At 43.1% G+C, this 17379-nt stretch overlaps 1 protein-coding gene across 1 annotated transcript in view; it reads left to right on the top strand.

Annotated features, from left to right (window-relative positions):
• The window catches only part of CDH23 (cadherin related 23), an 832275-nt gene that overhangs the window by 657383 nt on the left and 157513 nt on the right, over positions 1-17379 (top strand). The window contains exons 28-31 of the mRNA XM_075257430.1: positions 11164-11224; positions 12925-13070; positions 13339-13474; positions 15970-16358. Of these exons, the coding sequence (XP_075113531.1) occupies positions 11164-11224; positions 12925-13070; positions 13339-13474; positions 15970-16358 (732 nt within the window). The remainder of the gene's footprint in view (positions 1-11163; positions 11225-12924; positions 13071-13338; positions 13475-15969; positions 16359-17379) is intronic.

Genomic DNA, 17379 nt, shown 5'->3' with positions numbered 1-17379 from the left:
TTAGGGGCCCAGCGACAGCCGCTACCGCTGCAATTTTTTTTTTTCCTTAATAGACCATTACCGTCTGGAGTTACTCCAGCCGGTAACAGACAAACACAAAGCACAAACACTATTATTATACTCAAGTTTCAGACCACCTTGATTTTTTTTTTCCCCACAATGTGTGGATAAGATTAAATGAAATCTTATCTTGTTTTTTTTTTTTGTTTTTTTTCCGGTTGTATTCCCACAGCAGCCAAAAACTTTTGACTTAATATGAATCAATACCATTTATGTTTTTAATTAATTAACAGTATATTTTCATTCTTTTTTTTTTACAACCCCAGAAGAGAAATTGAACATGTGATTTTTTTTTTTTTTTTGATGGCTTGTTCAATATGCTGCAATACTTTTGCTGAAACACACATCCATACATGACAGGACATTGTTGGGCCTCCGGCTGCTATGGCAACCCCGGGGATGTGAGAATGGGAGCTCCCTTAATCACTGGTGCGGTGTTCAGTACTTGTCACAGCTTCTAAGGGGTTAATTTGCTGGAATCTGCATTATCTCTGACTCTGCTGGTACGAACTAGGTGCTGGCTCCATAACAGTGTGGTTGCTCACAGAAATTGTATAGAGGAGGTGATTATGAATCTTTCACTAAAATTTGACTGTGGGGTCAGAAGTAAAAGCAGTATACAGTGTCTATCAAATCGCCCCTGTACAGCCTTCCATTGACTACAGAGTGTGATATATTGTCTTCATTTTATGACACCCTTCCTTAAAAAAAAAGTTAGGATATATATTCACTATGTTTCTAATATTTAGGGTATATCCAGGATTACATAGGATGATTATGCTATAAGTTTTCAGCTGCGGAATTATGAGCAGAAAACCCCTTTATAGTGGCAACAAAGTGTAGGGAACCTTATCCATACAGTTTTGGCCAAAAGTATTGGCACCCCTGCAATTCTGTCAGATAATACTCATTATCTTCCAGAAAATGATTGCAATCACAAACTCTTTGGCATTATTATCTTCATTTAATTTGTCTTCAATGGAAAACCAAAAGAATTGTCAAAAATCCAAATTGGATATAATTCCACAGCAAACATAAAAAAGGGGGTGGACAAAAATATTGGCACTGTTTGAAAAATCATGTGATGCTTCTCTAATTTGTGTAATTAACAGCACCTGTTACTTACCTGAGGCACCTAACAGGTGGTGGCAATAACTAAATCACACTTGCAGCCAGTTGAAATGGATTAAAGTTGACTCAACCTCTGTCCTGTGTCCTTGTGTGTACCATATTGAGCATGGAGAAAAGAAAGAAGACCAAAGAACTGTCTGAGGACTTGAGAAGCAAAATTGTGAGGAAGCATGAGCAATCTCCAGGCTACAAGTCCATCTCCAAAGACCTGAATGTTCCTGTGCCTACCGTGCGCAGTGTCATTAAGAAATGTAAAGCCCATGGCACTGTGGCTAACCTCCCTAGATGTGGACGGAAAAGAAAAATTGATGAGAGATTTCAACGCAAGATTGTGCGGATGGTGGATAAAGAACCTCAACTAACATCCAAACAAGTTCAAGCTGCCCTGCAGTCCGAGGGTACAACAGTGTCAGCCCGTACTATCCGTCGGCGTCTGAATGAAAAGGGACTGTATGGTAGGATACCCAGGGAGACCCCACTTCTTACCCAGAGACATAAAAAAGCCAGGCTGGAGTTTGCCAAAACTTACCTGAGAAAGCCAAAACTGTTTTGGACGAATGTTCTCTGGTCAGATGAGACAAAAGTAGAGCTTTTTGGGAAAAGGCATCAACATAGAGTTTACAGGAAAAAAAAAAAAGAGGCCTTCAAAGAAAAGAACACGGTCCCTACAGTCAAACATGGCGGAGGTTCTCTGATGTTTTGGGGTTGCTTTGCTGCCTCTGGCACTGGACTGCTGTGTGCATGGCATTATGAAGTCTGAAGACTACCAACAAATTTTGCAGCATAATGTAGGGCCCAGTGTGAGAAAGCTGGGTCTCCCTCAGAGGTCATGGGTCTTCCAGCAGGACAATGACCCAAAACACACTTCAAAAAGCACTAGAAAATGGTTTGAGAGAAAGCACTGGAGACTTCTAAAGTGGCAGCAATGAGTCCAGCCCTGAATCCCATAGAACACCTGTGGAGAGATCTCTTGATGGCAGTTTGGAGAAGGCCCCCTTCACATCTCAGGGACCTGGAGCAGTTTGCCAAAGAAGAATGGTCTAAAATTCCAGCAGAGAATTGTAAGAAACTCATTGATGGTTACCGGAAGTGGTTGTTCGCAGTTATTTTGTCTAAAGGTTGTGCTACCAAGTATTAGGCTGAGGGGGCCAATACTTTTGTCCGACTCATTTTTTGAGTTTTGTGTAAAATGATCAATGATTTGACTTTTTTTTTCATTCTTTCTTGTGTTTTTTTCATTGCAAGCAAAATAAATGAAGATATTAATACCAAAGAGTTTGTGCTTGCAATCATTTTCTGGAAAAAAATGAGTATTATCTGACAGAATTGCAGGGGTGCCAATTCTTCTGGCCAACACTGTATGGGGTATTATAGTGTGCGCAGAAATGCGCGCGTGGGGGGGCGTTAGGGGTCAGTTGGTCGAGGTCTTCAGCGTCGGTCGGGGAGGGCCATGTCAAAAGTTCGCCAGGGCCCTGCCGTTCATGGTTGCGCCACTGGCTGTATATTTTCATATATAATGGAGGAAGAAATGGAGGATCACAACAGTGCTCTGGTGCAAAAGTGGCATATCTTTGGTACAAGGTTGTGGCGGAGTAGGGCGGGGATCATGGTTATCTGTGGAGGAGATTCGATGGCCCAACAGATTTATAGGTTTTAATTCTAACACAAGGGACCTCACATAGTGTGCCACAATTATTAAGAGGCCAGAGCCAGCGCTTAAAATATTATGACTTGCCCAGAATGATGTCACCCGCGATATCACAGGTAGTGACATTCAAGCCCTTCACTGATTGGCCTCAGCAGTCATATGATTGCTTAAGCCAATCAGAGTCTTCAGTGCAAACGCCGGTAAACGCTGAGGGACACGAGATGACACGAAAGGCGCCGGAGGACACCGGAGTAACGTTGAGTATATTTTTTTTTCACTGCTCTCAGCTTAATTAAATTTTAAAAGGGTTGGACATTTTTGCCTGGACAACCCCTTTAAAAGGATTCTATAATTAGAATCCCTTTTTGAGGAAATACCACATCAGAATAGCCTTAAGGAAGGCTATTTGTCCCCTTCCTTTATAATTCTGCTCTGCGCTGCCGTTCTGTTGATATTCAGGTTTTTCCCTGTATACAAATGAGTCTCCAGACAGCACAGGGAGCACCCTCTATGCTGCTTGAAGACTCTCCAGTGACACCTCCATCTTCTTCAGCTTCGCCTCTCTGCCGCATCATCTTCGACGTCATCTCAAAGACGACCCTGCATTTGGGATTGAAATCCTGCGCATGCTCATTCGACTCTGCCATCGGGCTTTGGGGAGAGCTGACTGCGCATGTCTGTGTGGACATTTTACTGTGGCCGCTTACAATCACAGTACGCTTCATAGATTACATCCGTATATACTCGAGTATAAGCCGACCGCCCTAATTTTACCTTAAAAAACTGGGAAAACTTATTGACTCAAGTATAAGCCGAGGGAGGCTTTTTCAGCACAAAAACTGTGCTTAAAATTTGGCTTATACTCGAGTATATACGGTACTCCATATACAGTGAGCTCATACAGACTTGAATAGACCTCACCAACTAACAATCTTTTCCTGCCATTTTCTAGATTCCACCGTCTGGTTTTCTTTTAATTGTTTTTAAAACCAATTTTTTTTTTTTTTTGTCCAATAAATATTTGTTATACTTTTGATATATAAGCAGGTTGAGCGCCTTCTTTTTAGCCATGTGCTTTTTCTTTCTCTGTACATATTGGCCATTTACCATGGCTGAGGCCCGGTTCACATCTGCGTTCGGTAATCTGTTCAGGGAGTCCTGAACGCATTGGCAAGCGGTGAGCAATGAAATCACATGGACCCCATAGACTATAATTGGGTTCTTGTGCTTTTCGCATGGTGTCCACACGAGTCATGTGGAGAGGAAAGTAGATCATGATGTACTTTTCTGTCCACATGTTCCATGCGGACACTGCGTGGAAAGCACATGCACCCTATTATAATCTATGGGGTCCGTGTGCTTTCAGTGCTCACCACTTGCCAAAATGTTCGGTATTCCGCTTGGAGAGGGGGAGAGGGTTCCCCATGCGGACTCGCTGAACGGATTACTGAACGCAGATGTGAACCAAGCCTTAGAGGCATCCCCACATTATAATAGTGGTGCATCCATTTTAAACGGTGCTGAAATTAACGGAACTGATGTCTCCAGCATTCAGGGACATACCGGGAAAGCCGACACAGCTTTCTAGAAGTATATAAAACCACACATTGCTCAGAACATGAGAGGTCGTCTTTAAATGACAAAACATAGTAAATAACATTGGCATATTTGGTGTCACTGTAACCATTGCATACTTTTCAACTTTTGAAGAACTGAAAGAGGGACGAAAATGTGCGGCGCATGTAGCGTGCAGCAGCACGTTAAGCTCCGCCCACTTTTGTTGACTCCGCCCATTTGCATTCATTTTTTGTGTGCCCCCACACTGTATAATCCTCCTACAGTCACCCGTACATTATATGTCCCCACATTATAATGTTCCCTTCCAACTATCCCACAGTATTAACCCCTTCCCGACATGCGCCGTAATAGTACGGCGCGTGTCGGGTCTGTAACTATGGCGACCGCCCGGGAGCCGGGCGGCCGTCATAGCCGCCGGGTGTCTACTGCTTTAAGCAGTAGACAACTGGCTCTAATGCCTCCGATCGGTCCGGGGACCGATCGGAGGCATTAACCCCTCCGGCGCTGCTGTCAAAGGCGCCGGAGGCGCCATTTTCCCGGCGGCGCATGGGCGCCACCATTTTGGCAGGGATCGCCGGCTCCTGGAGCATGCTCCAGGGCCGACCCCCCGTTGCCATGACAGCCGGGAGCCTTGTTAAAGGCTCCCAGCCGGTCTGCAAATTCTCTCTTTTGCAGGCTGGTGTATACAGCCTGCAAAAGAGATGATGCTTTTTTGCAATGCATTGCAATGCATTAGCATTGTAATGCATTGCATTAGTGATCAGACCCCCTGGGGTTCAACACCCCTAGGGGGTCTAATAAATGCAAAAAAAAAATAAAAAAAAAAGTTAAAATAAATATAAAAAAATATAAAAAGTATTAAAAGTTCAAATCACCCCCCTTTCCCTAGAACAGATATAAAAGTAGTTAAAAACTGTGAAACACATACATGTTAGGTATCCCCGCATCCGAAATCGCCCGCTCTACAAATCTATACAAATATTTTTCCTGTTCGGTAAACGCCGTAGCAGGAAAAATAGTCAAAAGTGCCAAACCGCCGTTTTTTCACTGTTTTAATTCTGATAAAAATTTGAATAAAAAGTGATCAAAGCAATAACATTTCCCGAAAATGGTAGAACTAAAAAGTACACCCGGCCCCGCAAAAAAAGACACCCTATGCATCCCCGTACACCTATGTATAAAAAAGTTACGGCCGTCGGAATATGGCGACTTTTAGAAAAAAAAAATTTTAACACCGTTTTGGAATTTTTTTTAGGGGTCAAAATGTAAATAAAACCATATAAATTTGGTATCCCTGGAACCGTACCGAAACACAGAATATAGGGGACATGTTATTTTGGCTGCACAGTGAACGCCGTAAAACCAAAGCCCGTAAGAAAGTCGCAGAAATGCATTTTTTCTTCAAATCCACCCCATTCTGAATTTTTTTCCTGCTTCCCAGTACATTATATAGAATAATTAATGGTGGCATTATGAAGGAAAAATTGTCCCGCAAAAATTAAGACCTCATATGACTCTGGGAGCGGAGAAATAAAAAAGTTATGGGGTTTAGAAGGAGGGGAGTCAAAAACGAAAAACGAAAATCAAAAAATGCCATCGGCGGGAAGGGGTTAAGTCCCTCTCATGGTGCCCCAGTTAAAATGGCGGAAACTAGAGGGGACATGAAACTGGGGCAGCTGGAGGGGGACATTAAACAGTGGGAGTAGTTGGGGGGGCAATAAATTAATGGCAGATGAAGTGGGTCATTAAACTGGGGGCAACTAGAAGCAGACAGATCCAGCTACCTTCACGGTTTAATGCTCCCTTCAGTTGTCTCCAGTTTAAGTACCCCCTTCATCTACCCCCAGTTTCTTGCCCCCCCCCTCCATTTCTCCCCCAGTTTCATTTCCCTGTTCATCTGCCCCATTTCATCTCCCCCCTCCATCTGCCCCCAGTTGCATCTCAACCCCTCCCTCTGCCCCCAGTTGCATCTCCCCCCCCCCATCTCTCCCCATCCTGCTTAATAAACAGTGAGACAAAAGGGTTTCCTTTTTTATAAGTGGATTGGGTTTCTGTTTTTTAAGTCTGCAAGTGGACCCAAAGAACGGAAACCCGATCACAGGTGTGAAGCTAGTGTCCCTTGTACACCACATCCATACATGACCCTACCTTTCACCTGCCTATACACAGCACCGCACCTCCCATGAGGCGACCTGAAGCGACCACTTCAGACGGCGCTATGCCAGGGCCCTGGGGGGGGGGCATTTTTGCTTACCTAAGCCAGTCCAGGACAAGCTGTCCTGGACTGGCTTAGCGTCACCGTCTCGGCAGCCCGGCACGGGAAGTAAGCGGTGCATTGGGGAGGCCCCTCACGCTCTGGCAGAGAGCGGGTATTTTCCCTGCCTGCTAACGCCGCTCCGCCACGCCCCCTCCTCCCAGGGAGGGGGGCGGGTTTCTGTCATCCGCCTCAGGTGGCAAAAAAGGTAGGTTCACCCCTGCCTATACACATACTCCAATGTAAGGGGGCATTCAGAAGGAGACTCCCATTGACTTCAGTGGGTTCCGTTTTCCACGCAGAACACATTGAAATCAATAGGAGTCTTTTTATCACCGCTGATTCTGCCACGAGTTATCATGGCAGAATCAGCGCCACTTTACTCCATGTGAATGCCCCCTAATTTCCAGATCCCCGCACACTACACATGTACAGCTTCGCTTTTTCCCTTCAGCTGCCTCCCAATATGCAGCCTCATGTAAAAATCATTACCCCTCTCCCATCCCTCACCTACAACATAGGACTGCATGCAGACAGCACTATCCTCTCTCCCTGCTTCAGCTCCATCCAGCAGGCAGTCCCATGAATAAGCAGCCATACAATTTATGCAGTCCCATGCATATTAATTTTAAAAAAAAAAACACAAAAAACCCCACAAACACCCCCTCTCCAACCTTTAGCCATTACAACATGGAGTTCCATGTATCTTATTACAATTTTCTTCAAAGTTCAGCAAAATGCAGTTTAAAATAAACAGCCTACCCTGTCTATCTCCCCTCTAGTGTACAGATTGCATGCTTGTGAAGCAATAACACTGTGGACACCTGATGATTCATTCACCCCAGACATGTTAGTATTTACTCAGGAGACGCTGCCTGGTAGTTCAGCTTTGCTCTTCTCTGCGGTGGACTTGATTGTAGAGGGGGGCTCATAGGTCACGAGTTCACTCTCCTCTTCCGGCTGAGCACGAGCAATGAGCAGTGGTGGAGGTAGGAGACGCAGCAGAGAGCCGGGAGATCGGGGAAAAGAGAAAACACTCAAGGGCAGAGCGGGACAAGCTCTAAGCTGTCCAGGACGGCAGGACCGGACTGCAAAAGCGTGACTGTCCTGCCAAAATCGGGGACGGTTAGGAGGTTTTGCTGGGGAAACATGGTGGTTAGTTATCCCTACAATTAGCTGCTGTTTTGGTCTTGCTGGTCTTTGGGCTCCTGTTGGGGGGTGACCCGGGGAGTGGGTTATTATATGTGGTAAACTGCCATTCTGTGTGTTATGGTGCCCCTGAGCCTGTGCTTGCAGCTGGGGGTAATTTGGTATGGTGGAACAGATTGGTGGCCAGACTTTTGTAAATTTTATTTGTGACTTTGTGTATATGTTGAGTAAGTTTTTGGTGAGACTTTTTTTTGGCGTTCCGACCTGGACAATGGTAAATGTCTGGGTGACAGCGCCAATAGACTTCCTGGTTATGTTCAGAGGGTATTACATAAGAATACCCCTCTAGTAAGACTCTGGGGGAAATAACATTTTACCTGTATGTGACAATCAGAGAGCAAAAGTATAGTATGCACTCTGATTGATAGGAGAGGGGGTAACAGGGACAGAAGTTCCTGCTAACCCCCTCCTGGGGTCACATACAGATTAGGCACAAGGATGACAATGATTCCTCACCTCTGTGTAGCCTGCACGGCTCCTCCTTCCCTTTCCCTTCTACTACAGTTTACAGATGCTTCCCGAGACAGGACTCAGGACTGGATATGGCTATCATAATGGTTTACGATTCATTTTAAAGATGAGATAAACCATTATAATAGCCCCATCCAGTCCTGAGGTATCAGGAATAGATGCTAGATATGTCCTTGGGTACAGAAGTGCCACCCTGGGAGGACATATAACGTACGCGGGTTCCAGGGAACGGGTTAAGCTATAAACTAGGCCAGTCACTAAGGGGTTAATCCCTCCAAGTACCAAAGCTACACAGGCCACATGACCTTCAAGTGCTGCTTTATGTGGTGACCCTAAACAAAACAGCTACAGTGAAGGTCATTGCCAGTGTTGTGGGGATAACACCTCCTGAACACCATGGTCTGTACTAACCAAATGTCACCTCCTCGTCCTTACCCCTGTCTGTAACTGGAATAATAATAATACTAACATGATACTTCTTCACATCTCCTGGCTCACCGGTTCTATAGTAAAAGAGATAATATGTTAGCATACACATACTTTTTTCTCCATGTGTTCTTCCAGTTTCTCAAACTGTGATAAAACCACAACTAAAAATGCACCTTGTAAGTTAATGAGCAGAACCGGAGACTTTCGTCATTAAAGGATACCTGATGATTTTGCTTAATGTTTTGCTAATTTACATTTCCAGCTCTAGTTCTAGGTTTATTTGGCATGTACCTTTATGTGACTCTACAAGAGGGGCACCTACTGAAAGGAGAGATGTATACTGTATATGAAGACATTGACTCAGGTGTATTCATATGTAAATAACCTGCTTGTATATGTAAATGAATGGCCAACCATGTAGTGTAGTACAAGGATATTCCACCAGAACAAGAGGTACTTCTACAAGACACTGCTCCATTCTAGGTCATAGAGGGGGTTTCCGAGCCTTAGGCTGGACCATATGCCCTAATAGGACATCCAAGCAAGGGTTGTCTTCTTGACACAACCTATTTAAGGTGAGGTCTACTAATTAAATGGAGCCTGAGGAGCAAGACAATCTGTGCCTATAGTCTCCTGGAATGTAAGGGTAAGTTCACACGGGGTTTTTTGGTCAGGATTTTTAGGCCCTATCCGGCTCAAAATCCTGACCAAAAAGACGACTCCCATTGATATCAATGAAAGCCGGTCAGTTCTTTTTTTTTCGGCTCCTGGAAAAAGAAGCGAGGTGCTCATTCAGGCGAATCCGCCTGAAGACACTCCGTCCCGACTGGATGCCGGTCACAGCTACCCATGTTTTGGTCCAGAATCTGAGGCAGCCAAAAAACCCCACGTGAACTTACCCTAACATCAGCACTGCTTTCATTTTTCATTACATATGTCTCAGTGCTCTTTTTACAATGGCACACAACATGGTCCTAAAATATAGCCAACAAAAAATAATTTGTCATTAAATATTCTGAACTGGAAAATGTAATTCACAAGAGCTAATGCAAAATATATTTTTTTAGACATATTCATATAATAGAAATTTTACAACAGTGGTATATCCTAAAGGAACACTAGAGGGCGATCGTAACATAATCCTTGTAGAGAACTATTCAGTGTATTGTATTGTACTGTTTGGTACAGCAGTTGGAAGCATTTCTTGTACACTGAGTATAAGGGTTAATGCCATGCCATAAAAACATAGAAACCTGATGCTGCACTGAAATATCACATAACGGGGGAATGAATGAATGTATGTGCGTGTGATTTCTACAGAACAGGAAGTGTCAGTCCATTGTGAAGTTTCTTGGCCAGTGTTAGGGTAAGTTCACACGGGGTTTTTTGGACTGGAACCTGAAACGGAGGCCGCCTCAGGTTTCGGTCCCAAAAATGGGTAGCTGCGCACTCCGCTCCGGATTAGGCTCAACAAATGGACCTACACGGAGGAAGTGCCTTCAGGCCCAATCGCGAGGTGAATCGGCCTGAAGAATGAGCATGTCGTATTGATTTCAATGGGATACGGCCTCAAAATCCCTGTGTGAACTCACCCTTATAACTGAAAACTGTCAGGATTTTTTTTTTTTTGTTAATATACAGTGTCTTGAAAAATATGCCAAAAATTGTGCAATATAAAACTAGATTTAAACGTTTTATCACGATCTTGTTACGGTAAGAAATCAATATACTGACGAGACCTGAGTTTTATCATTTGTTTTACTACCGACTGTTTGTCATTTGACCGGACCCGCCATTAGTCCTGTAGTTTGTTCATATATCCAATGATAAGACAGCTTTTTAATATTACAAAGTACTCTTACTACCCCAAATCCAATAAAAATATTGTCCTATCAGTATCAAACCATTCCTTATTGCAGCTCTACTGATGCTGAGCAGTGTTTGTGGCTATTAGGGCATGGGCGTTCTCGACAGTTGGAGGGGTATGGAGACCACAGCTTTAGGGCAATGTGGACAGATTTCCATGTTTTTGAGATTGAGTTTTTATAGTATGCCTAACTTGCAACTAATATTTTTTTAATCGCTTCAGTGTATCTAAAATAAAGTTTTGTAGATTGACTTGATTAACAAAATCCTACCATGTACATCTTTAGCTTCTGTACAGACTTGTGTTCCTCCATGACTGCAGACTAAAGGAAAGCCATGTGTAATCTGGTCATGCAATCCTTCTATCTACTAGGATTGAGCCGATCTTGAGATTTCAGGATCATTTTTAAAATCCAACCCTACTATCTACCCATACACATACTGTCTAATATATGCTAAAAAAAAACTTCTATTGCAGAAAACTTTATTCATGAAACATTATCCATTTCTTTTTTAGTTGGAAGCTACCGATGCAGACGAGGGAGAGAATGGCAGAGTTTGGTATCGTATTATCAGTGGTATGTAGATAATTCATTTCATAGTAGACTATTATCAGTAAGCCTGGGCCTACATGCAATGGCAATAGATGCTGGAGACATACAGATGCTATAGGGCCTGCTGATCAGGAGTTTCCAAAGGTCCCTTCTTCCTCAATTTCCTTTATTAATGCAACCCCTGCAGTATGGCTAGGAGGCTGTCAGGGACCTGATGCCACTCCTGTCACCACAGCTGCCCATATATAGTAGGTATCTTCCTTGTTCTCTTACTTCCCTCTGGCTTACCTAACTAAATTAGAGCCTGTGTCAGGAATCCGAGGTTTACCCCAAGATTTCTACCATGGATAGGACTTGGACATGGATGGAATGTCAAGCTCCCTATGAGCAAGGCTTTGAATGAGGGAATTAAATATTCTGGCCACATCTTTTTCAGACGTGAACAAAAGAGGTGCCCAAGTCACATGTAAAATGACGTGCCCAGGATATTTCTCCTTTCTTTTGGTAACATCCCAGATACACTGCTAATATTGTACTATTTTGTCAAGAAAAGTTCCTATTGATCTAGTAAATTCTTTGGGGTTAGGGTAATTCAAAAAGTTGCTGTGGGGCACAGCACTCTCTAATTGCACCCCTGGCTACATGGCAGATTTGGCCAAAAAACCTGTTGCACAACCAAATATAAAAAAAATTTGAAACATTAATGAAAAGCCTCATTTATCCATTTTGTGATACATATTTCCATGACTTCAGAGATCACAATCTCAAGTCTCTAACTGCAGATATATTTTGGGCAAAACATTAAAGGGATCCTATCAATAAAACTCATTTTTTGCTGCCTACCACGTAGGAATAGCCTTAAAGTCTTTTCTTCTTCTACCTTTAGATGTCTTCTCTGTGCCACCATTCGGTATATAATCCGGTTTTCGTCAGTATGCAAATGAGCTTTCTCGCAGCACTGGGGACGTCTTCAGTGCCGCCTCCATCTTCTTCAGGAACGGGTCTTCTTCACGTCTTCTTCCGGCGGTGGCTTCAAACTTCTAGGCCTTGGGCTGACGACTGCGCATGCCTGCCGGCCACAAGCAGATGGCCGCTTACAATACTGTGTAAGCGACCATTCTCCTGTGGCTGGCAGGCATGCGCAGTCAGCTTTTCCCTAGGCATGAGGCCCAAAAGTTTGAAGCCTCCGCGGGAAGAAGACCTGTTCCTGAAGAAGATGGAGGTGGCGCTGTAGAGTTCTCTCGCAGCATTGGGGACACCTCCAGTGCTGTTTGAGTGCTGGGGACCGCCCCCAGTGCTGCGAGAGAGCTCATTTGCATACCGACAAAAACTGGATTATATACCGAACGTTGCGTGGAGAAGATATCTAAAGGTAGGAGAAGAATAGCCTTTCTTAAGGCTATTCCTACATGGTAGGAAGAAAAAAATGAGTTTTAATGATAGGATCCATTTAATTCAGAATAGCAAACAAACCAAACATTTTGCTAACAAGATGAAAAACCCAATGATGGAAAAATAACAGAGATGATACAGTATGTGATATATCTCTATAGCTCTAAATATAAGATGCATCAATATCCTAATATCCTGCATAAGCAGAAAACAAATCGTGGATGTACCTCGTGTTCCCTAATTTTACAGTTTATTTCTGAGTTTAGGACGGTTGAAAATCCTTCTTCCATACTCTGTATATTAAACTGTTATGCTATATATTTTACCGGCAGGAGATAACAGAAATTTTCGAATAGATATAAGTACTGGACTACTTATGCGAGGCCCATTGGCCCTGGACAGAGAAACCAATTCCTCTCATGTTTTGGTGGTGGAGGCCTATAATAGTGATCAAGGGCCAATGAGAAGTTCTGTGAGGGTAAGAAAATTTTCTACCTAAGAATATTTTTGTGGTTTATTAAAAAAAAATATATATATATATATATATATATATATATATATATATATATATATACACACACTTCTCTAATGTATAGAGACAACAGTTGCGCAATGATGTCAAAGTTATTGGATAAATCTAAAAATATTATATTCCTTATAGTAGAAGTAATAAATCAATATAAATGAATGAAATAGAGACCCAAAGTCCCTGGAATCTATTGTAATTCTCATGTATTTTTCTCTAGGTTATTGTTTATGTAGACGATGTTAATGATGAGCGGCCGGTCTTCACACAACAGCAATATAGTCGGTTGGGCCTTCGAGAAACAGTAGGAATTGGGACCTCTGTGACTGTTGTTAGGGCTACTGATCGAGACACAGGTATCTAAAACAAATTACGCTGGGTTCACACCTGCGCCCTGGGTCTCCGCTTTCAGTTTCCGTCTTCTCAGCGTTTTTTGCATGTCCGACTTTGTGTCCGGTTAAAAAGAAAAACTGTTTCACCGCGGAGAGCACAAAATGCTCACCGGCACTCACGGCCGGACACTTTTCAAACCCATTCAAATGAATGGGTTTGAAAAATGACTGCATTTTCCGTCTCCTGTCCAGTTTCGGGCAGGAAACGGAAACCTGTATGACGGAGACCCCGGGCGCAGATGTGAACGAGCCCTTATACAGATATATCATAGAGTGTTTTCCAACTGTCTTGGCTGAGTTTACAGATGTTACATTGTTAGATCTTTTTTTTTTTTAAATTCCATGTACACTGTGCACACATGCACATTTATTATAAGGGGGCATTCACACGGCGTAAAGTGGCGCTGATTCTGGCATGATAACTTGCAGCAAAATAAGCACTGATTAAAAAGACTCCCATTGAGTTCAATGTGTTCCGCGCGGAAGACAGAACCCATTGAAATCAATGGAAGTCTTTTTTATCAGCGTTGATTCTGCCGCGAGTTATCGTACTCGATCGAATACCTCAGCCGCATAGATCTCGGTGCAAAAGCACTTCCGGGGCTTCGAATTTTTACTGCCCCTCCCACCTTCCCTGGCGCTGGGAGCTATGTGGCCAAGGTATTTGATTGAGTATATTCGATCATCTCTAATGTCTACCCCGCATTAAGTACCACCTGGTTTACTAGCCACTTCTCAAAAGTCAAAAATCCATAGACAAACTTGACATCTTAGGTCTTCTACATTTTTGTTAAGTACATCAGGAGGTTAACAGAGAGACAGAAAAGGACGCCTGTGAAACAATATATGCCTCCTAACAGCTTCAGTACCTTGCCAAGAGTGATCGGATTAGCATAGGGTACGTTCCGTCCTTACAAGTAATGTTGGTCAATAGAAAACACAAGTTGGTGATGGTCTGCTGCATGGCCTGTGGTGGATAAGGCGGTGATGGTCCACTGTATGGCTGCACATTGATATGTTCATCACTGTACTGAATCGCTGATCATTTTTTGTTTTTTTAAAAGAAGTTTTTCACTATTGATGACCATAGGGAAACTAGAAAACTCACTTAAATATCGACATATTTTCCATGGTCACAGAATTTATTGGAACTGCAAAGTCAGCAATCATACTCAGGCCTGGACTCCAAAGACCCAATGCCACGTAAGAAGACAGCAGTATTATGGGATGTGCTTGTTACGGATTTGGCACTAAGACCTAGGAACTTCAAATGGGTTGCTCAATCCATCCAAAAAGGCTCAGAATGGTGTAAAACAATAGAATAAGTCATGATTGTTTTACCAATCGTTTGTTGATTTTGTTTCTATGCTTCTTGGTCCTTCTTGACATAAAGGAAATGGCCATTCAACCAATCGCCAGCAACAGCAAAGACCTGTGACTACCAATGCAGCCTATGATTGGCTGCACAGTCATTTCCTTTAGAAGGATTGTTAAAGGGATCCTACCATTAAAAACTTTTTTTTCTAGTTGACACGTCAGAATAACCTTAAGAAAGGCTATTCTTCTCCTACCTTTTAGATGTCTTCTTCGCCCCACCGTTCGGTTAAAATTCCGTTTTTCGTCTGTATGCAAATGAGTTTTCTCGCAGCACTGGGGGTGGGCCCCAGAGCTCAAACAGCACTGGGGGGCGTCCCCAATACTGCAATAGAACTCTCTCCAGCGCTGCCTCCATCTTTGTCAGCAACGACCTCTTCATCATCTTCTTCCGGTGCTGGGGTTACACTTGTACATCTGCGCAGTCGGCTCTGCCATCGGGCCGCAGGCATAGCCGAGTGCACATGCCGGCGGCCAATTTTTTGTGGCCGCTTACGCGAGCATGCGCAGTACACTCCTGTAGTTCTATGGAGTACAGAGCATGCTCGCATAAGCGGCCACAAAAAATTGGCCGCCGACGTGCACTCTGCTCTGCCTGCGGCTCGATGGCAGAGCTTACTACGCAAGCGTAGAAGTGTGACCCAAGCGCCGCAAGAAGATGAAGAGGCCATTGCTGATAAAGATGGAGGTGGCGCTGGAGTGAGTTCTCTTTCAGCATTGCGGACGCCCCCAGTGCTGCGAGAGAACTCATTTGCACACTGACGAAAAACGATTTTTAACCGAACGGCGGGGCGAAGAAGACCTCTAAAGGTAGGAGAAGAATAGCCTTTCTTAAGTCTATTCTGACGTGTCAACTAGAAAAAAAAAAGTTTTTAATAGTAGAATCCCTTTAAGAAATGACTTATTTTATTATTTTACACCATTCTGAAGCCTATATGTAACTTAATCATCCCTTTAAGTTCTACCTGTGCATGGTTACCCCACTGTAACATGACCAAGCTATGAATACATGTGAAGATACACTCGGGGAAACTTCTCAGGATTTTTTGTAGTGCCCATAAAATGTCTACATTGATTCCCTGCAGGTGATGGTGGATTAGTGGTGTACAAGTTACTTTCAGGATCCGATGGAAAGTTTGAGATTGATGGAAGCACCGGCCTGCTGACCACGATAGATTACCTTGACTATGAGACTAAGACGAGCTACACCATGAATGTATCAGCCACAGATCAAGCTCTGCCATACAACCGTGGTTTTTGCTCTATCTATGTCACTTTGATGAATGAACCTGATGAAGTCGTTCAGTTCACTAGCAGCAGATATGAGGCCGTAATTGTAGAGAATATTGCCACAGGCACTGAAGTGGTTCGTGTACAGGCTCGTTCTATCGATAACTTAAACCAACTCACTTACCGATTTGACCAAAACACAAATGCTCAAGCTTTGGCGCTTTTCAAAATTGATAAAATCACAGTAAGTAAATTTTTATTGACATTATTTATTGTGCCTTATAACGAAGTGAGCCTGAGTATTTATATTGTTTGGTAGTAATGAGAATGTATCTGTAATTTTTTGAATAGTACGGCAATTTTCATGACGGCCACTAAGCCTAATAATAGACTTGCCAATGCTATAGAGTTTTTCTTTGCCGCTGTCATCTGACTAACATCACAGAGAAAATTACAATAGAAGATAACAGCTTAATAGATAACACCACATAAAAGTCATCATGGCATCTCTTGCTAACAATAGATGATGTCACAGCTGATTTGATAATATGATTTTTAGGCCGAGGCTTCACATTGGGAAAATGCAGCGATTTGGCCACAGCTTTTTACAGTACCTGCAAAGTGGATGAGATTCTGGCAAATCCCTACAGAACCTACAGAAACATTGGCGTTTTCCATATAGGTGTAATAGGCACAGAATGTGCGCAGAGGAAAACTCTGCAAACTTTCTGTGAATAGCTGGGGAGAAAAAAATGCTTTTTCGAAGCTCTTTTTGGCTGAGACTCACAACGTGGGGCCTTCAGCTTTATTTTCCACAGCGTTTTTCACAGAAAGTCCATAAAGTTTTCCTCTGCGGACTCTCTGCCTGTTATATCTATATGGAAAATGTTAGCGTTTCCGTAGGTATAATTGACACGTTGTGTTTTTGCAGGTAATGTAAAATGCTGTTTTTTAGGGGGCAACACGGCAGCTCAGTGGTTAGCACTGCAGCCTTGCAGCGCTGTAGTCCTGGGTTTGTATCCCACCAGGAACAACATCTGCAAGGAGTTTGTATGTTCTTCCCGTGTTTGCGTGGATCTCCTCCCATTCTACAAAGACATACTTATAGGAAGAAATAAAAAAAATGTACATTGTGATCCATACACGGGACTCACAATCTACATTAAAAAAAAAAAAAAAAAAAAATGCTGTTTTTTTAGTAATGTGGGCCCCTGGCCTTAAAAGGATCCTATCATTAAAAATGCAATTTTTTCACGATAACACGT

Source organism: Leptodactylus fuscus, chromosome 10 (genome assembly GCF_031893055.1).
Source record: "Leptodactylus fuscus isolate aLepFus1 chromosome 10, aLepFus1.hap2, whole genome shotgun sequence".
NCBI classification, from domain to species: Eukaryota; Metazoa; Chordata; class Amphibia; order Anura; family Leptodactylidae; genus Leptodactylus; species Leptodactylus fuscus.
Note: the sequence above shows the minus strand (reverse complement) of the source record. Positions and strands in the feature narration are given on the sequence as shown.